A 22,156-nucleotide genomic window follows, 5' to 3' on the forward strand; every position below is an offset into this window, starting at 1 on the left:
TAAAAAAAAATAAAAACTATATGATCTATATCAGTAAAAATAATAAAATTATTAAATATTTTATTTAAAAATTATTGTTGTATTAAAAATTATTTTAATAACAACTGACTTGAAATTAAATTACTATAAATTAAAAAAAAAAATTTCATTAATATTATTTTAAAACAGTCAATAACAATCTTATTTTAAGAAAAGGATTGTAATCTTTCTTCTAATTAATTATATTGGGATTAAAACGTCATTTATAATAAAAAATTTTAATTAATTTTTTAAGTAAAAACATATCACTACATTAATGTAATTTTAAAAGTTTTTTGAACTCAAATGCATATACTATATATATATATATATATATCCCTGTGAAATTAAAAAAGAAAGAACATTTCTCTATCTGTGTATCTTTGGATTTATCTTTATCTCTTGTTTTCAAAAATTACGTAAACAATTATGTGATTTTCGTTAATAGCAAATTTTTTTTTATTATCTTATATACATGAACACAATTTGTTCACAGATATAAAGAAGAAAAAAAAATTTAAACGTGTGCAAATTGAAAAACGATATCAATTCAAGTACTTTGGATTGATAAAAATAATATTTAAACAGTAGTAGGTTTTTTGATATCAGTTGTGGTCATGACAAAAGCTAAAGAAATTTCATCAGAAACAGGATTAAATTCAAAAAAAGTAGAAAATGAGTTAAACATGAAGCCAAAGGCGAAAGAAGGATCTTTCTTTGATCCAATGTCGATTACTTGGATGGAGAAATACAATTACAAAGTTGAGAAGATTTGGTCCACATTTCCCAGCCTCGTTCAAACGTCAATTGTGACATGTGCAATTTTTCTTCTTGGCTCTTTTTTGAGAGGTAAAGCTTTTAACTCCGATTATTATTATTATTATTTTACACACAAGTAAAAAAAAAGGAAAAGAAGACAAAAAATTGATTAAAATTTAATCTTTCTGCGATGCCATTTGCTGTACATAAAATTTTGCAGAAAGAAATTTTTAAAATTAATTATGCTTTTCGAAAAAAAAAATCTGAATCAATCCGCTTTTTTTCATTTTTAAATTTATAAAAAAATGTATATTTTTAAAAAATCTAATTCTAAAAAGCGAAAATTTCTAAATTACATATATTCCTAAAAAAAAGAATACTTTTTTTGTTCAAAAATAAAATATAAAAGAACTATCTAATTAAATAAATAGTTCTTTTACAAGATAATAACAATTTTCATGCAAGTCAACAAAAGTATTTCGATTAATGCATTACGCGAGTTGACTTCCAAGAATCGCAATTGACAAAATAAAATGAGCTTTTTATGGACGGAACATTCGCCACTGAATTGTCTCGTGAAAAGACTTTATGGTCATTGTGAAATCTAGTAGCAAATATAAAAGTTGAAAGCAGCTATATCTTCAAATAAATCTTTAGTAATTAGGTTAGTGAAATTTGAAATTATGCCAATTTAATAATAAAAAAAATAATAATAATAAAATAAAAAAGTAAATAAAATTAACCATTACAAATTGATATACCTATAACGTTTATAATTAAATTATTTAGAAAATAGTAAATTTTTTCTATTTTTAAATTTCGCGCCATTATCGATAATTTTATTTTCGATGGTTGGCAGGCCTGTCAATTCACAAGATTCATAACCTAAAAACTCTGTTTGATTATATATTGATTAGTAATATACTCAGGAATTAAAAAATAATATTAAAATAAAATTTGTTCATTATACAGAATATAATTATTTCATTTTCGTATATTTTTTTAAAATTGATATTTATGAAATAGTGCAAAATTTTTATCAATTTTTTTAAAATTAGAAACAATTAAAAAAACCATATTTTAAATTAAAAAATAAACAAATATAACATAACAATTTTTTTTATTAGGACTACTAAAAAATTTCAAATTTTAATCATTGGATTTGATAAGTGAATGAAAATAAATAAAAAAAATAAATATAATAAAAAATATTTATTTAGTCTAATCTAAGTTCAAACGAAATTTACTTTTTAATGTTTAGATGTAATTAAAGTTTTCGAACAAAAATACACTATAAAAATAGATAAAACAAATTTATTAAAAATATAAACAATCTAATAATTTCCAAAAACAATATTTTTCTCAAAATCAAAACAAAATTGAAATGAAATAAATTTTTAAAACTTTTAAATCAATTTTAAAAAATGTGTCTATTCTTTAAAATTAACACTCACACAAGACAATGAATGAACACGTTTAAACAAATCGATTCCCGAATTGCAATTGATGAAGAGTTAAATAATTTTGTGTGAATTTTCCATTTACTAGTTATGACATAGCATTTGATGCGACCGCCTTTTGTTCATACTCTGAAGGTAAACACATCGCGCACTCGAAATGTATACAGATAATTTTAAAGGTCCCTTTGTTATTATTCAATTTCAATTACTTCAGGAATATATTTTTTTTATATTTTCAGCTGAATTCACTCCTTTTAATTGTTTATTAACATTTAATTTTTTTTGCAAAATAGTGTAATTTATAAAAAAAATTACAGAAATAATAATTTTCATATAAAAATATTTGATATATTTTATAAAGGTGAATGGATGCTGATTCTTATACATTTTGTGAAACATTTTGGATACACCGCACAAAATGTCAGCAACTCAAGTAACGCTTCGTCATTTCCAATCAATTGGCGTGAGCTTTCCATGGAGAGCTTTTATCTCAAGAACTTATTTTATTTCTGGGTGCCGGCTATGACAATCTCTTGCTCAATGTACTACGGTATAGGTGGATTTATTCACGTAAGATATATCTATATTATTTTTATATTTTTCCTTATGGATTTTACTCAAAATTTTTATTTTTCTAAATCATTTGTCATAAAATCAATTCTTTTAAATGACATTAACTTTCGGACAAAAAAATTTTTTTTTCTGATTTCTTCTTTAAGTGTAAATAAGTTAAAGAAGAAATCTAATAAAATTATAAATAGCCATTGTTATACAATGGATTAGAGATATTACAAACAATTGCACAATGACAGAATGTCACACAAATTCACTCAGCATAGAGGTGTATGCGCATATCACATCTGTTCAGGGGCCGATTACTGTCGCACAGACCATTTGACAACTATTGTCTCGTATCTGACGATGCTAATGCCATAAATTCCAGACTATCGGATTTCATGCTATATAGTGTATCCGACAAAAAATAATGGATACACACAGCTGTGTGACATGCTCGTTACAATCAAACACATGACACCTTCTCTTTTTTGCTAAAGGACTTTATGGCATTGTAATCTGATTACAAAATGCTTTCAATTGCACTATCCGGATCTGTAAATTTGTAAAACGCAACAGTGAAATCCGTTGTCATATCATAATATTCATCTGATTGGTATCATGTCATGAATATGTGTTATCGTAATCAGGCGTTCAAATAATTTTGATATCAGTCTTTTAATATTTTCAAGAGGTTGAAATTATTAGTAAATTATACGTTCAAATATAATTACATATTCTTAATTTCTTTGTTTTATTAAAATTTGTCGCGGAATTAAATTTAAGAATAAAAATACTAGATGTAAGGAACACAAGACTAATTATCGTTTAAATAAAAAATATCACCTAGTTGTTACAGATTATTAAAAAAATTTAATGGTAATATAAACCATAATTGATAAAAGAAATTCTACATAATGATACAAAAAAAAAGAAAATTTTCAGAAATGTTTTACAAAAAACCATACCGATTTCGAAGACGTATACTTTTCTGTCTCAAATTTTTATAAAAAAATATTTTTCTTCTCGTAAAGGGAGACAATCATTTTCAATTAGCACAGTATTCAACCGAATAACATTTTTTCAGTTAGCACAGTATTCAACAAGAATAACATTTTTTTAGTTAGCACAGTATTCAACCGAATAACTTTTTTTCATTTATTTTAAATTTACGTAAAATTTTATTATTAATTTGTAGTTTCGACTATTTCAGTGGTACTTCTACGTTCGTCAACGTGATAAACCTGATGAATGGAAGTGTCAGCCACAAAAATTTTTGTCACCTGAATTGGAAAGACATGAAATCATGCTAGGAAGCTTCAGCTTATTATGTACAAGTTCAGTCTCAGCAGTATTGGCTTGTTATATGTTTAACGGTGGACCCTGTTGGGTATATTATGCATTCGACGAATACACTTGGTTTTGGTGGTTTCTTCAATGGCCCATTGTTTTCCTCTATATGGTAAGTTCAGGATGATATTATTAAATTTTCTGGAAAAAATTAATAGAATTTAATTGCAATATGTTTTAAATTATTCATTTCTTAAATAAAAAAAATTACGAACCTTATGAAAAATTTGACACTTTTTAGTTTTCTGTTTTTTAGAATTAAGATTGATAACATTTTTTCTTTGATGTGATTCTGCAATTTTAGCTATATTTTATTTTCTTAACGACTTCTGGTACTTAAGCAAAAGCCTTTTTGGTTTTATGGTTAGTAAAAACCATTCTATGTAATAGTTAAGAATAATAAGACAATAATTTTAAGCTGCTGGAATAAGATTATTTTTAAATAGCGCTTATATTTTCTTTTTAGTACCAAACTATTTTTATTCTAATTCATAAAAGAAATCTCAGGTTGTACCTTTACTTTCACACTGATGTATATTTATTGGATAGTTATGATTACTGATAAGATTTGAAATTTACGATACCTGACATCAGCAAATGTTAAGCAGCGACACAAAATTCTTCAGTTGATTCACATATTTGACACTTAGGTGAAATCCATCTAGCTGATAAGCATTTAGAAAGCCACAATCAGTGAGCAAATCACATTCTCAAGTTTGATAAGATTTAGAAGATCTTCTAAGTTTTTGTTTTAATTTCAACGAAGCCTTTGTCTGTTTTCCTAGCCTAGTTTTTCCATTCAGTTCCTATTATGCAAAACGAATCTTTATGTTTTCACATAAGAGTTGATTTTAAGTTAACAGCAAACATTTTTCAAACAATTCTTTAGATTCAGTTAATTTAATTTTAATTATTTAGTTCCTGCTTAATTAATCATTAATCAGTGATAATTTTGATTAACAAATAAAAATTAGAGCAGTAACGAAGCATCTTCTATTGATTTTTATTTTGAAACTAGTGGATCATTAATTCAGTATTAGCTGACTACTTCCAAAGTTGGTTGGATTTAAATTTATTCCAATAAAATTAATTTACTCCACCCTATGAAATGTTCGATTACTATTTTCCGAGTTTTGTAAAATCGTCCATCCTTTGTCAATGTACATTGCATCTTATCAAAAATTCTTCTCGAAGAAAATATAAGAGGAACTCCTCTTTTTTTCGAAAAAAACATGTTATGTCTCCAATTTTGCCTCAGGGTTTACCATGAGTAAAAATAAAATATCTCGGTATAGCTAAAATCTAGCATGCATATATATTTACATTCCAGATAATACTTTGTTTCAAGATAAAAGAAAAATCTAGTTAATAGAGGATTTAGTTATACAATACGTATGTATAACTTCTAAGCAGAGATGAATTCGAAAATAGAGGGGGAAAAAAATTAATTTTTCAATTTTATTCCATTCCGTGCCAGAGAACAAAAACGAAAATTGTAGAGAAAATATTTTCATGTCGTGAACAGAGATGAAAGTCGCAAATGATTAGGTTTTGTGTTTTCCAAGACCATAGAAAAGAATGTAGATGGAAAATTCGTTTTGTTCCAAGTCCAGAAAGAAAAGTAGGAATATATTTACTTGTCTTGACATGTGACGAAAATAGGTTGGGAATTATGTTTTGTGATCAAGAGTTTCTAAAACTTGACAAAAGGTGAGATTGAATTTAATTTTAATTAATAAAATCAATTTTAAAATTTTGGAGGAATGGTAGGCTAATTACAGCCAAGTTGGTAAAGGCTTGATCATTTATTTTTATGTGAGATAACGTTGTTTCCTATCGATCCTGTGGAGGTTGTCTTTTAAAATATTTCACTCTTAAATAATTACTTTGCCACTTATAGTTGTTGAGTTTTAATGAATTTTTAGGTATATGAGAATTTCAATAAAGAATTTTATTGATATAAATTTTGTATAATTTATTAATATAAATTAATGAAATCAAAATTTTACAATAATGTTTGATGTTTAAAAGTGTTGTTACAAAGAACTGTGAATTTTAAAATGTTGTACTTACAATTACCTCTATTCAGAGGGCATAAACAATTATAAATTGACATTTTGGCACTTTTCCGTGACGCTGTAAGTTTTTACAACTTCTGAAAAGAAACGGTTGGGACTTCCTCACAGTTTTTAGTTCGTAAACTCCGAAATGCACACACGTCAGGTTTGCAAAATCGTTAAATTGAGAATACACTAATACGACGATTAACAATAAAATTTATTTACGACAAGCTCACAAATTTGGTGTTGATGATTACTTGCTCTGGTACTGAACAGCGAGTAAACATATACTGCTCGAGATGCAAGAGTTACAGTCGTAATAATTTTAAAGTAACCGAATGGCCAAACTCAAAATGGTTGATCATATGTTATGATACCAAATGTGAATTAGAACCGGAGTAAATGACGACTGACATTTGTATGGGTTTTTATACTAGAAAATCATCATCAGTGGGAGTAAATAAGATAAAAAATCACCCCATCTCTAATTCTAAGCTTGTCTCTTAGACTTTTTATAGAATTGAGACAATTCTCAGAACTTACATGCAACACCTGCATCTTGTATCGCACAGCTATTAATTAATTATTTTTGTATAAAAGAAATATTTTTTTTTAATTTTGTTACTTAGATTTAACAGTTATATATCACAAAAGAAATTAAATCCAGTAAATCAAATGACAGATGTTGATTATCTTTTGTGTAAAAGTTTATATAATGTTACAAGAGAAGTTTAAATTGACTGTAGAGGAATCGATTAACAATAGATAATGTTCGTTGCCGTCGTCGTCTTTGTGCACCGCGAGCGAACTTGACAAGCATTCGAGAGATGGGTGACGCTAGATTCTTGAAGAAAACAGTTTACGACGCAAGGTTTCCGTTTCTCCACGGATCGTTGATCAAGATTTGTTTGGTCGTTATATAAGGGTATACTTGAATCTTTCCCCAACGATTTGCGTCGACGATAAAGGCGTGAAGGGTGCAAGATAAATAGAGATGACGATAAATAAACCATCGACCCATAGGCATGGGTCACCAGTATTTCCTTAACTGTCCGATAGAATCCATTTTGCTGCATTGTTCGTTTCAAAGCTTTGTGTCGTCATCACACGATTTACAGTTGTTTTCGTTTTCCACCATTAAACCCACCAAAAAAAAAGTCAATCACTCTGATGTCGTCGCCGTTCAAAAAAAAAAAAAATTTGCATATCGTAGCAAAATAAGTCGAAAATATTTTTCTCTATACATTGAAATGGTATTTCAATAGTCAAAAATTTAAAATTATTTAAAGAATTAAATTAATAAGAGCTTTTAACTCATTAATTTTTTTTTCATTTACTTTTTGATAATAAAAATTAAAATCCATTATCAATTTGTAATTTTTCATCAACATCAGTTTCGAATCCGAGTATCTTAAAATAAAAACGAAATTTTATAGTGTGCGCGTGAATTCGAGTAAAAAAAAAAAAAATTGCGCTTCAAACGGTTGGAAATAAAAATTTTTCCTGAATAGGTTTACTTTTTGAAATTACATAGAATGTCATATCTTTTTAGAGAAAATATCTCTCTAGGTTTGTGAAAAGGTGTGAGAAAGCTCGCTACTTTACACGTGTCGCTCCGTTATGTGACCGAGTCTTTGCCTTTGAGCTTTCGACCTGGTCGCAGTCTCTATGGACGAAAGAGAGCACGACGAAAGAAACCGGAAGAATTTCCAAGACAAGTTTTGCAGTTGAAGATTTTCTATTTCTATTTTTTCCAAAATAAAATAAAAAAAAAAACCGCATCTCAGAGCTTTTTGCTATATATGTATATATACAGATGTAACTTGTACTTTCCCAAGTTTTTGAAGACTTATTCTCCCTATCGACGTTTCCGTACCACTGTTAACTTATTCCTTTCAATATATAAATTGATAAAAGATATTTTTCATTATGTATTAAGACAAAAAAATTCGGAATTTTATAATAAAGATAAAAAATAAATTATTGGTAGATTTGATTCTTAATAGATGCTGTTATTTAAATTTTGATAAAGAATACAGTGCAAGTTAATTAAATTCATTTTTTTAAACCCTAATATCGTTTCTGTGAAGCTTGTTGGTCGTTGGTCCTCGTATGCTGCTAAGACGGACGTTGACGTCGGTACTATTCCCATCTGAATCGCTCAAGTGAAGCAAGTCCATGCTCCACGTCTTCTGTTGAGATTTCCTTTTCGTACGTGAGTCGTTTGCAAAAGAAGTTACAGGAAATACCAGAACGTACTTTTACTGACACACGTTTCTCAACAACTTGACTCGGTTCAACGAGTACGTCAATAACATCTTATAAAACTAGATGATGTAATTGTTGTTTTTCCACACTCTTTTCTTTTTTTTTCGTTAATACATATATTTTTCAAATTAACTCTACTGCAAATGTCAATTAATCCTTTGCTCAATTTGATGATTGTTATGTTTTCTAAATTTTATCTGAGATGATTAGCTTTTCAAACTACATAGAATTATTTTTTGTTTTCTAATAATTTTCACCTTTGTGCGATTCTGTAACTTGACTTTACTTTCACTTCTGTTGCTCGTAGAAATTTTTTCAATAAAATTACGATTTTTTCGCGAAACTTTATATTTATTCCATGTCATTGAAAATTCATAATGAACAGCTTCCATGGCTTGTTCACTAAAAAAATTTAATCCTTTTTGATGTTTAGTACAAAACTGTTTTACATGAAAAAATACGGCATGTACTTTTAGTGGTAATTGAAATGTTTAAAGTTAGATAATTATCTTTAAACTTGTCAATATATTGAGTGAATTTTGTATCTAAATTTATTGTGAAACAGGATTTGACTACCATATTAAAACTTTCGAAAGCATCAACATATTTTAAACACCCTAAGCTACAGCTTGAACGCAAAATATGAATTTTATTTAATAATACTTTACAACTATTTCCCTTGAAAGAAGGACTTTCGTATGTTATCTCGCATTGTACACTGCAGTTTCCTGACCATTTATTAGCGTCTTTTTTAAATTCTTCTAACATATGTGAAAATAATGTGTTGACGTCTCCAAGTAATAAATGCAATTCTGGGGGAGGAATCAAATCTAAAATAAGTTCATCGTTGCTAGTTTGAATGACAGGAGGGTGTATATACAATTTTTGTATTCTTTTGCATTAGTCTTCTTGCTGCCAGCATCACATTAAGCAATATAATTTCTTAGTCAACTACCAATAGTACAAAGCTCATCATCATTACCGAGATCATTTTTGTTTGCGTAACACCAACATATTCGCCAGCTTTAAATCGGTAGCGATCATACCTTCAAAATCATTAATGTTTAATGCTTCCTATAACTGTAACACATTTGTATAATTCTATTGAGCACAAGGAGCCAAAGCAAGAATAAACAGTTTCTTAAAACTCGAGCTTCTAGATTTTTTGGCTTTTATACCATCACTATATGAATGCCGACTACATTTTTCACTTTCAATCAAATCATAATCTGTGCCTGGGTAGCGATTATGTCAAATTCTAATAACCACAATTTTGAAGTATAATTACGTTTTTTCCTTTATTAAAAATTTAAGAATAAAAACTTTATTTAGGAATTAAATGATGAAAAAGTGAAGTAAGTAATTTTAAAAAGATCAAGACAGCATTACAAGGATTTTTAAAAAAAACTTTTATAACTTTAACAAACTAAGTAAAAGTAAGAGGTTAAAAAACTTTAATTTATAAAATATAATTAAAACATTAATATTATTTTATTTATTTATTCATTCACATATGTTAAGAGGAAAAATTGAAAGAATTATTTAAATATTACTATTTATATATAATTAATTACAGTTTAAATAAAATTAATCGTTAATTTTTATTTACACAAATATAAATAACAGTCTCGTTACTGAATTTATGTTTAGGAATTAATTGCAATTACATTATGCCAAAAAATTGAGTATTTTTAATAATAATTTATGTTGAGTATTTTCTATTTTAAATTACATCAATAAATTATGTACAAAATTTCAATTTGCTCAAAACAGTAGAAAACTAATTTAAGTTAAAATTATTTTAGGAAAAAAATATTTCATTGGTCAAATGTAAGTAATTTTTTATGTTCTGAATTATCTTTTAGACGACATTATTTCTTCTTTAGTTTTTGATATTTTAGTTTATTTTATTCTGACTACATTTATAAAAATAAAAATAAGGCATTATTCAAAACAATTATAAAATATTCCTGGTTTCAACATTAAAAAATACTTACCGTTGACAGATGAAATAATTTTTTATTAAATAATTTTGACCTAATTATTAATCTTATAAAAATTCCTTAATTATACCGCTTTTTTAACTGTTTAAAATTACTTACTTTACTTTTTTATAATTTAATTCCTAAATAAATTGTGGATATTACAATTTGACAAATCAAAACAATCATTTTACGTAAAACTACGAAAAATGACATTTGACTACGAAGTCAAAATGACAATAACTTTGACGTCAGAGTTAAATCAAAATACATAATCGCTACCCTGACTGTATATTGAGACAAACATTTAGAAATCCACCTCCTCCATCTATAACAAATTTCAAATGATCTTTAGTAACAATTACGTGACTCCATTATAAAATCAATTAATCATCGTAGATCGGTACATTAAACTACCAATTCTGGAGAAGTAGATACAAAATTTTGTTTTACATTGAGGAAATTAAAAGTCTTATATTGAAATAAATATGGTCCAAAGTATGATTGCTATCAAGTAATTTTCTTTTTAAGTGTGGTTCTATTATTTTCGAATTTTTCGTTGCCGTACGAATTGCAGTTGTGATCCCAACAGTAATTTTATAACTTGAATTGAACTGAGTTCTGATCTTTTGAAAATCTTTTACGAAAAATAAGGTTTCTTTCGGCTTTTTTGGATTGTTGATCATAACTTTGAGGGGATTTACTCCTTTTGGGTGCAATAACTTCGTTGAGTTAGAATTACCTTTTTCTTTAAGAACATTTTTTATAAAGCTGGATATTAATTTTTCTTTCGTTTTCAATTCAAAATAATTTATAATACTCTGTACATTTTCTACAATTTTTGATGCTTTACAAACATGTCTCGCAAAAATTTATGAGTGGTACAGCTAATACAAATGACAATTAAGAGAAATAAATTCAAATGCAAATTAAACACATCTACACTGAATAGTTCTTTTTTCTCAATATTTCATTAAATTGAAAATTGAAATATGATTCTTCTGCTAATTAGTGTGGCCTGATTGGTTAACATTTTGTACATTTATCATATTCAGAATTCTCAGTGTTCTTTAATTAAATTTCTTGTATAATAACAAAAATTTCAATTAAAATTAGAACTTGTTAATGATTCTTAGAAAATAGTCGCAATAGCTAAAGTTCACCTCTTTTTTTTTGTCATTCAGGAAAGAAAAAAATTGAATAAATACTTTTTATTTTTAAATTTTATTCGTTGAACGTAATGAGGAAAAAATTTTTCATTAAAAAAATGTATTAATATCCACATTTACTTTAAAAAAAATGTGAATGAACGAAAAGAATAAATATAGAAAGAATGTTAACAATTTTTAATCAAATCTCTCGGTTACGCTTTCGTTGAAATTAACAATTCTCTATAATCTTCTACTTTGGACATTCGGTGGATAATCATGAGAATTCGTTTGCCAGGTATGAATGCTGGGAATTATAGTGTACGCAAGTTCTATTTCGATTTCATATATGGTGACTGAGCACAGCGAAATTGCTAAATATTTATTGCGTTCATCATTCCTGTGGATTCGTAGAATGTTTCGATCACAAATTCATCAAGATGTGTGTATGAGAATGAAGTTAATTTGCGTTTACAATTTCTATACACATATATATGTATTCGGGTTTATTTATTGAGATTTGTGTCAACAAAACTGATTTTGTATATGAATATAGTTTTATATTTAAAAAGAGTATATATATATATATATATATATATATATATATATATATATATATATATATATATATATATATATATATATATATATATATATATATATATATATATATATATATATATATATGAAATTCACTTCGCAAACATGAATTTAACAATTTTTTCTTTCGACCTAATTCTAACAAAAATATTCGTACTTTGGATTATTTTTTTATATATCTGAGTTAACTAACTGTTAGAAAAAGAAAATTTATTTAGGAACTGTTTTTTATTTAGCAATTGGAACGCACTGAAAAGAATATCTAATTTAATTATTACCAAATCAAAATATTATATTTATATTGAAAATTATTGTATAATTTAATGTACTAATAGTATATGATAGTACATTTTACAAATTCTTGAAATTTATATACCGTTAACTTAGAATATCAAGGAGAAATTTAATAATAAGGGCTTTGGGGTGAAGGATGAGAAGCTGTAAACACAGACACAGACACACACACAAAGCAAGGTGCGGTCATGCTTTGAATATATTTATATTAATTATAAGTTAAACCCACCAGATGTAATGCTATATGCTTGACTTGAGCGAGTTATAATTAAATTAGACGTGTCTGTTAGCTCTCTAACCTCATTATGTACTTTATGAAAATTAACAGTTATTATATTGCCAATTATTTCTAATTGTAAACTAAATTATCTGTTGATCAAAAAATTAATTAAAAATCAAAACACAAAAAAAAGGTGGATAAAAAGTTGTAAAGATAGAGGATAAAAGTCGTTAGGATACAGGGTAAAGGATAAATTTGTGATGGATAAAAATGTTACTAAAATATTACTAGAAAAATGGATGTCATATTTGAGTAAACTGTCTAATTTTAATAAAAATATTAGTAATTTTACACTTAACTTATTAAATCCACAAATTTTATATAAATAACTAATTGCACGTGGAAATGTTTTTCCTATAATTATTGTCTATTAATAAAAATATCTTTGACTAATACAACTGACAGCTGACGACAGTACGTAAATAATCAGATCTGGGAAATTATAACGTCTGTATTGTTGCACGAAAGCAGAGTTGGGTAGTAACTGAATTTTTTGTGCATATTAGGCTCTATCACTTGTGACGTCAGAGTCGATTCTAGGTTTGACGTCAGAAGCCTGGAGGGATAACAAACAAACGACACAATGTTATTCTTATGGGGAAGAAAATTTGTTTCCACTTTCATCAATTTTATTCATACTTTAAACACGGAAAACGCTTGTTGATATATAATAAAATTAAAATGTGTGTTGATAATTAATTTTATTATATATTTGATTCATTTGCATTGATAGATTTTCTGAATTCGTGATAAAATATAAATATTGAGGTTAGAAAAGTTTGTTTACTAATCACATTTTACATTTTAACATTATTAAACAATATTCAGTATGCATTTGTGGATTTAATAAGTTAAGTGTAAAATTACTAATATTTTTATTAAAATTAGACAGTTTACTCAAATATGACATCCATTTTTCTAGTAATATTTAAGTAACATTTTTATCCATCACAAATTTATCCTTTACCTTTACCTTTTTTTCTGTGATTGAAATCATTTTTTTTCATAATTTCATGTACTTGAAAAGGGGAGAAAAAAAAATTCTCCCTATATAGATAAGAAATGTCTTTTACGATTGCTTTTATAGGAAATTGAGAAAAGGTGTTAATTGTATTGAAGCTTTAATTATTATCTTCTAATTCTGGGTAATGAGATTTTCATTAAATTCATTATACGTAACGCTTCACTTTGGTAATTTTGAGTAACACTTGAATGAATCACAGTTTTACGTAGCAGCTGCTGCCACACTCGAATCCAATTTCGGCGTCGACTACTCGCTTTCAAAGTAATTAACAGGTGGTTGAATCCTCTTTCAAATAGTACTTATTGGACTCAGGAATGGTATATTGAAATGCTCGCGGAAAAAAAAATCCATTAATGGCACTATTTTGCCTTAATTTCCCATTATAAAAAAGTGAAGTCTAAATTAAAAGTATAGAAAAAACGGACTAAAAAGAGAAATTTCATTTTAGATGAACAAAAAAAAAAAACATTTTTTGTTGAAAGACATTTTTTTGGTAATACATAATTTGTATCATCTAATTAATTTTATTAAAATTTTTTGTTAAAAATTGCACATTAAAAAAAAGAGTTCTTCATTTAAAAATAAAAAGAACACTTTTTTATATACAATATAAGAAGTTGATAAAATTCAGTTTATAACAAATCGATATAATGCTGAACTATAAAAGTAAATCTAGATTTTCTCAACTCTGACAGAGCGTTGAAAGGGTACTACCAGCAGGATTGGATTACAGGTTGGTTACGTGTGTCAGGTTTGAAATGCATACGATGTAAGCAATAGCGAAAGAGACACGAGAGAACACTATTCAAGTCACATAAAATTATACAAGCTTATTCTACCAAATGAATCTTCCTTTTAAAATTGTTAAATTTTTCTCCTCTATTTTCTATTTTTTTTTAATAAATAGTGATATTCAATTTTTTACTTCTCAGACAAAAAACATAATATTTTTTGATAAAATTTAGCTTACTTACCTTGGCTAAAAATTTGGACAATACTCTTATAGATATAGTCCCTTTCTCATACTATAGGGGAATTTAGTATAGAAATACTGAAAGTTTTTTTTTTTTTTATGAAACATATATAAGAATCTTTTGAGACAACTCTCGTCTATCTATAACAGCTTTGGCGAATTTCCATACTTTCGATTGAAAACATTTGTCATCTGATTATATAACTATTGGAAAAGTATATATGCATATATGTATATTTATATATGTATATATATGTTTTGACTGAAATTTCTTTTACTGATTGTAGGATTATTTGATGTATTGGATACATCGCACTTATCATACGCCATGGCTTTACAAAAATTTTCACAAGCTGCATCATAAGTATAAGCAACCGACGGCATTTTCTGTCACCGCTATTCATCCAGTGGAAATTTTACACATTCAATTTAGCATGTTTCTACCATTATTTTTTTTCCCTCTACATTGGGGTAAGTATTTACTTTAATTTATTGATTTTCAATATTTGTGCATTTTCACAAATATTTCTTAAAAATATTTATTTATTTACAAAATTAGTTCCTGTAGTCTAAGTCAAATAGTATTATATTATAATGTTGATCGATTTTTAAAACCTTTTAATAATCTTGACCAAGAGCTTTTGACCCACTTGGAAAGATTTCCCGGAAAGTGACCCCTGGAGGTTCTATCAGAATTCAGCCGGAACTTTCAACGTGATTCCGTCGGAATTTCATAGGAGTTCCAAAGAATTTCCGATGGGATTCAGACGGAATTAGGACTCTAAAAATTTTGAAAAAATTAATCGGAAATTCTTTGGAACTCCGATAAAATTCCGACGGAATTACGTTGGAAGTTCCGGCGGAATTCTGATAGAACCTCCAGGGGGCACTTTTCGGGGAGTCTTTCCAAGTGGGGATGCAGATGCTATCACCCTTAAAATCTAATCTTTAAATTATGACAAACGGTCATCAGAGGTCACGCCGAGATCACAAGTAGAAAACACCCTTTCTAAAACGGTATTGTCTATTTTATGATTATTATAAAATGGTTCCTTACTTCTTGTAGCAGAAAATATATGACACTTTTTAACATTTACGGTAAGCAAAATTATTTTTTGATCATAAAAGAATTTTGTTTAAGTCAGATTGAAGAGTCTTTACGTCTAAAGTAGAATGAATAATTAATAATAATAATAATTTACATCATCTGCAAAAATAAGAATATAAGATTCTATGTCTAAAACCAAGTTATTAATATATAAATAAAATAATGGTGAACCAAGGGAAGAGCCTTAAGAGCATTTGAACCTTCGTGACGTCACAAATCATGGCGCATGACACGTAAAATTTCTCAGGTATGTGAAAAGCACAATTTTGAATATTTTTTAAAAAAACCTTTTGGAAAATGTTCAGAATAACATAGACTCTGTCTGTTATGTGCGGAAAATTCAAAATTTTGCGTTTAAAACGTTTTTTAAACAATGTTAAGATCACAAATCATGGCGCATGACACGCAAACTTCTCAGGTATGTGAAAAACACAATTTTGAATATTTTTTAAAAAAACCTTTTGGAAAATGTTCAGAGAAACATAGACTATGTCTGTTATGTGCGAAAAATTCAAAATTTTGCGTTTAAAACGTTTTTTAAACAATGCCTACATATAAGCAATTCGTGTATTTTTCCTTACTTGTGACAACCAACTTAAACATTGTTTAAAAAACGTTTTAAACGCAAAATTTAGAATTTTCCGCACATAACAGACAGAGTCTATGTTATTCTGAACATTTTCCAAAAGGTTTTTTTAAAAAATATTCAAAATTGTGCTTTTCACATACCTGAGAAGTTTGCGTGTCATGCGCCATGATTTGTGACGTCACGAAGGTTCAAATGCTCTTAAGGAACACCAGGAGTGGGGATTATACGATTAAAAACAAAGGGTCAATTATGTTATCCTTTTTTAGATCCCACATTCCGGATTCCACTTTATACATTCTGTATTCCAAATTCCGGATTCCACATATTCCGTATTCTACATTTCGCATTTCATTTTCCACATTTCGGATTCCACAATTTGGTATTATGGCAAACCATATAAAATTAGTTAAAAGGGGTCCGACTTATACGGATGGCACAAAGTTGAGAATTCTTCCGGAATAACAATTATAATTATTAGTCATTAATTATATGACTGTTGAGAGACATATTTGAAAGAGAAATATAACCACTTTAAAAGGAATAAGTAAATTGGACTTACCTTGATTATCTAGATGAGAGAATCAAAATTGCGCTATGGTCCTTTATTGGTTAATTAATATTATTTTATGTCAATCGAAAAAATATTGCGCTAATATAGTTTGAATATCCTTAATTTATTTTAACTTATTGAATCTCAATAATAATTATTTTTAACTGCGCAGAGATGACTATTAATAATATTGGTTAGCGCCACTTAACTATGAGAACGCTATTTTCTCTCTCTGAATATGAATTTCCGGTAGCCGGATTCATGTGCTTTTGTCGTCTGCTAATTTTTCACGCGTACCACTCATGCATATTTAAGTTGGTAGTAGCGCGGGAAAACTGTTCAAATTCAAATTATATATTATTTGGGAAAATCACCCGGAAGGGCAGCGAATAATAATTAAGTAACAAACTGGTTTGTTACAGTATTTAATATTGCGCGTACAAAACTTTAGCAAACTTTTTTATATTTTTGATTTTTTGTTTTCGAGTAATTTAGATTTTAAGATGATAAAAATAACGTATTTTTTTGCCAGTTTTTTTTCAACATATGTAAAACAATAAAGTCACTCAATAAAATAGTTTTTTTACGAGGTTTTTAGAGAGCTGATAAATTTATTTCATTTTCCTCGTGTATTTTTCCGAGAATTTCGGAGTAGAAATTTTTTTTTCATTTATCGAGTATATAAAGATTTGAAACAATTTTTTTTTTTTTTTTTGCTTTTGGAAAGTGAATAATTTAGAAAAGATAAAAAAAAATTTCAACGTTTCAAAATCGGTACATATTTAAAATTTATTAATCCATTAGTTAGTGTTTTTATATCACAGGTAAAATTCCTTAATCGTTTAAAGCGTTGCCTAATTATTATGAAAGGTTAGGAAATCATCTTTTTGGGATAATAAATAAAATCATACGTTATTTATCATGGTTTATTGTTTGTGTGCTTCAAAAAATTTCATAAATTTTAATTAATTACAAAAATTAATTTGAATAATTAATATATTCAGTATTGTACCAAAGCATCAAGGGGTTTGCGTACAATTGTAACATGATATAAGGGTCACATGTAAACGATAGCGCAATGCGTCTCAATAATCTCGCATTAATGCCTCTATTATAATCAGCAAGCACAAGTGCAGAGCATTTCTGCAAGCACTTCGTGCTAATCACTCTCTGCGGCGTTCCTGCTTGTATAGATCGCATATAAATTGTTATCTTGGGAGATTATATAATAAATAAGTTTGTAGTGAAGGCTACATTAACTCTATCTCTCTATTTCCCTGTCTCTAGAGAATTTTCTCTTATTCTCTCTCTCTCTCTCTCTCTCTCTCTCTCTCTCTCTCTCTCTCTCTCTCTCTCTCTCTCTCTCTCTCTCTCTCTCTCTCTCTCTCTCTCTCTCTCTCTCTGTGTGTCTCTCTCTATATATATAGATAAAAAAGAAACTTCATAAATTAAACTCTTGACGTGTCACTGGGTGATGATCAAATTTTAATTTATCGCAAATAGAGGAGTAGAGAAATCACTAACCCGTTTACAGACTTTCTTTTTCATTCAGTTTGCTTGCAAAAGTCTCTAATTTGAATTTTCCACGAGTCGAGAAACGAATCCAATAAGACGTCGGGGATGAAATATCTAGCCTTCGTAGCCCACGAATAGGTACTATTTTACATGGCGGACGCAAGAACTCAATATTTTACCACCGTCTTATCTCATTCTGAAATCCCTACGGGTCCTTTATTCTGATTTTGACGAGGTACTTTCCTGCAAGTCCTTGCACGTATTACCGATTCGATTGAAAACAAACCGACATCATGGTGTTCTTTTGTAAGCCGATTTGTTACTCATATATCAATATTGAATTTATATATGTGAGAGGGCAATTCATTCAAAATATTTTTTACTATAAAGAAAAAATATTTTCCTAAATTTTTTACAAGAATTTCATTGACTTTTATAATTTTTCAATATGTTTTGTCAATCGTTTTTATCAAATTTAAAAGGGGAAACCACTTTAAGAGGCTCATTTTTATAGAATTTTTCTATATATTCACACAATCGAGGCTATAAAAGAACACGGTTCTATACACTGAAAAAAAAATTTATTTGGATCAAATAAAAAGTATTTGATCCAAATACATATTTACTAAATCTAAGTATTTTATTTTATCGTATCAAATAAATAGTTATTTGAATCAAATACAAAGTATTCAAATCAAATATGTGGAATATTCAAAGCTAATGAATAATAATTATTTGAATCAATTATGAAAATTATTCCATTTAAATAAATATTTATTTGCAATAATAAAATATTTTTCTTAAAACAATGAAAAATTTTCTTGAATCAAATACTTGATTATTTGTCATAAGTAATTGTTTTAATTGAAACTAAAACCTCTTTAATTGCGGCAATTATTATTTTATTTGATCCAAATACATAATTTATTTGCATAAAATTTAAGAATTTTTTGATTCAAATAAATCAAAATTTGAATTGAATAAATAACATATTTATTTACTAATTCTTCCATTTCTAAATTAAATTCTTACTTAAATAAATAAATTAAAAAATATGTAATTTCTACATACTATGATCGGATATTTTCATTTTTCAACTAATTCATACATAGAATTAATGATTAAACGCAATCCTGAGAAATAAATAAATCTAACGCATGGGGGGAATCGAACCTACGGCCTACGGATTATGAGTCTAAAGCGTTACCAACTACGCTACGCACGCTACGTGAAAACGAATGTTAACTTCTTGATGTCATTTAAACTTGTAAAAGACCTAACTCAGAAAAGTGCTTAACATCATTTAGTTAAAATTAAGATATTAAATTATATTTTCCAATTAAATGCAATTAATAAAATATAATTAATTATAAGCTTCATGATTATTATCATGAAACATCCCAGGTGAATTTTCAAAAAAAGTGTAAATATATTTTTATTAAAAACGCGTTTTTCGTTGTTCTGAATCATTGTAAACATTAATTTTATGTTGATGAAAAAATATTTGACTTTTGGACTTAGAATATTAAATAATATATATATATATATATAAATAAATGAGTAGTATTAAATAAATCATTATTCTCATTACACTTAAATATTTAATTAATAAAAATTTTTTATTTTCCTTTAATAAAATAGTGTATTAACATTAAATAACGCATTATTTATATTAAATAATTTAGTTAATTAGAATCAATAAAATAAATTTATTGTATCAAATACTTTTTATTTGTATCAAAAAAATGAAAAATTTGAGAAAAATATATAAATTAATAGATGCAAGTAACTTATTATTTTTGTTTTAAATAGACATTTAATTGATTAATACATTTTTTTATTTGTCTTGATAAAATAGTGTATTAGTATTAAATAATTTAGTTGACTTGAATCAATTAAATAAATTTATTGTATCAAATACTTTTTATTTGTTTCAATAAAACGAAATATTTTAGTGAAATAAATTAATTATTTTAAGTAAATCATTATTATCGTTTCAAATAAATATTTAATTGATTGAAATATTTTTTTATTTGTCTTGATAAAATAGTGTATTAGAATTGAGTAACGAATTATTTTGTATTAAATGATACAATTTATTTGAATCAATTACATAAATTTATTGTATCAAATACTTTTTATTTGTATCAAATAAACGAAATATTTGAATAAATACTTTCAAGTATCTCATTATTCGTATTAAATAAATTCATTTATTCAATTTAATTAATTATTGAATTAAACCAAATACGATTTATTTGATTCAAATAAATGCGATTCAAATAATTCAAGTTATTTGAATCAAATACATATTTTTTTGATCCAAATAAAAAGTTTTTGATCCAATTAAATATTTTTGAAATAATTTGAAGTATTTGAATCAAAAAAATTTTTTTCTCAGTGTATTTATAGGCCAAAAAAATTAGATATTCTCTCTAATTAATTAATGTTGCATATTAATTATATTATCAATAGAACAATATAGATCACAAATGTTATATATTTGTTTAAGTTTATCTAAAATGATATTAGTTATAAAAATAGGAAAATAAAATTTTGAAAATGTTATAACAATTATTATCAATTATACTTAGAGGGATATAATGTTTCATTAGCTAATTAATTTTATTATATGTTTACAGTGCCATATTGTGTGATATCACTGTACAATTATTATCATGGAATCATTGACCATTCCGGGGTTAACTTCAAAGCATTTTGGTGGCAACCATGGCAACCTGATGCCATTTTCCACGATAATCATCATCAATATTTTCATGTTAATTTTGGATTTAATTGCTTTATTTGGGATAAGGTGAATTTTATGTTCCAAAAAAGAACAAAAAAAAAATTATAATAGTTATTGTTCATAGCGTTGGAAATTTTAAAAACATGCAAATTTAATTACTTTCATAAATCACTTCAATGAGGTGATAAAAAAAAGAGAGAATTCATTTTTATACTTCTTTATAGATTCATGGAACTTTCAGACTGAAAGATCGCATTTATACTGAGAAGACATTTTATGGAATAGGAAAGAAGATTGAAGAAGCTACAGAGAAGGAACTGCTGGCTGATATCGCGGAACGTGAGGCAGAAAATCCTCTAGCCTATAGAGATAACAACCCAATCTATAGATTATCAAGAGATGATTTGAAACTGAAGAAGATTAAGTGATGAGATTTGATGATTCGAATTTTTATTTTCTTTTCTTTTATTAAAAAGAAATTTATTAAATATCAACATTTATTTTAGAAAATATATTTAATTATTATTTTTACTACTATTAATTATTATTTATCCCAATTTTGATTAATTGTATAAAATTAAATGTTAAATTTTTGTTTAAAAAAAAAATTTTTTTTTTTGTCATTTTGATTAAAATTAAAAATGTAAACTTAATTTTAGACTTGAAAATGTGATTTGAATCAATATCAGCATTTGCGTGCGAAAGAATATCATTTATATAACCCTAACATTTCGCCACATCTGTTTGAGATGGGTGGTGGAAGTGCACACGGTATGATCACAATTGTCGTTTTTCATTTTTTACGAGGTAGATGTGACGAGGCTAATGATTTTTCAATAAAAGTTAGCAACCGCTGACGCCACACTATTATCGC

At 26.8% G+C, this 22,156-nt stretch overlaps 1 protein-coding gene across 1 annotated transcript; it reads left to right on the plus strand.

The window, feature by feature from the left end:
• The first annotated feature begins 593 nt into the window (after positions 1-593).
• LOC127283913 (uncharacterized) lies at positions 594-21,813 on the plus strand. Its single transcript, XM_051309034.1, has 6 exons — positions 594-867; positions 2,599-2,807; positions 4,006-4,254; positions 15,059-15,242; positions 21,176-21,348; positions 21,507-21,813. The coding sequence occupies exons 1-6, from the start codon at positions 636-638 to the stop codon at positions 21,708-21,710; spliced, it is 1,251 nt and encodes a 416-aa protein (XP_051164991.1). The 5' UTR covers positions 594-635; the 3' UTR covers positions 21,711-21,813.
• The last annotated feature ends 343 nt before the right edge of the window (positions 21,814-22,156 follow it).

This window comes from Leptopilina boulardi, unplaced genomic scaffold, assembly GCF_019393585.1.
Source record: "Leptopilina boulardi isolate dan_hultmark-lab unplaced genomic scaffold, ZJU_Lbou_2.1 LbouV2_316, whole genome shotgun sequence".
NCBI lineage: Eukaryota > Metazoa > Arthropoda > Insecta > Hymenoptera > Figitidae > Leptopilina > Leptopilina boulardi.

Coding starts and splice junctions, on each gene's coding strand:
- LOC127283913 (XM_051309034.1), top strand. CDS start 636: ATGACAAAAGCTAAAGAAATTTCATCAGAAACAGGATTAAATTCAAAA. Junction 15,243..21,175: donor TTTTTTCCCTCTACATTGGG/GTAAGTATTTAC, acceptor ATATGTTTACAG/TGCCATATTGTGTGATATCA. Junction 21,349..21,506: donor ATTGCTTTATTTGGGATAAG/GTGAATTTTATG, acceptor ACTTCTTTATAG/ATTCATGGAACTTTCAGACT.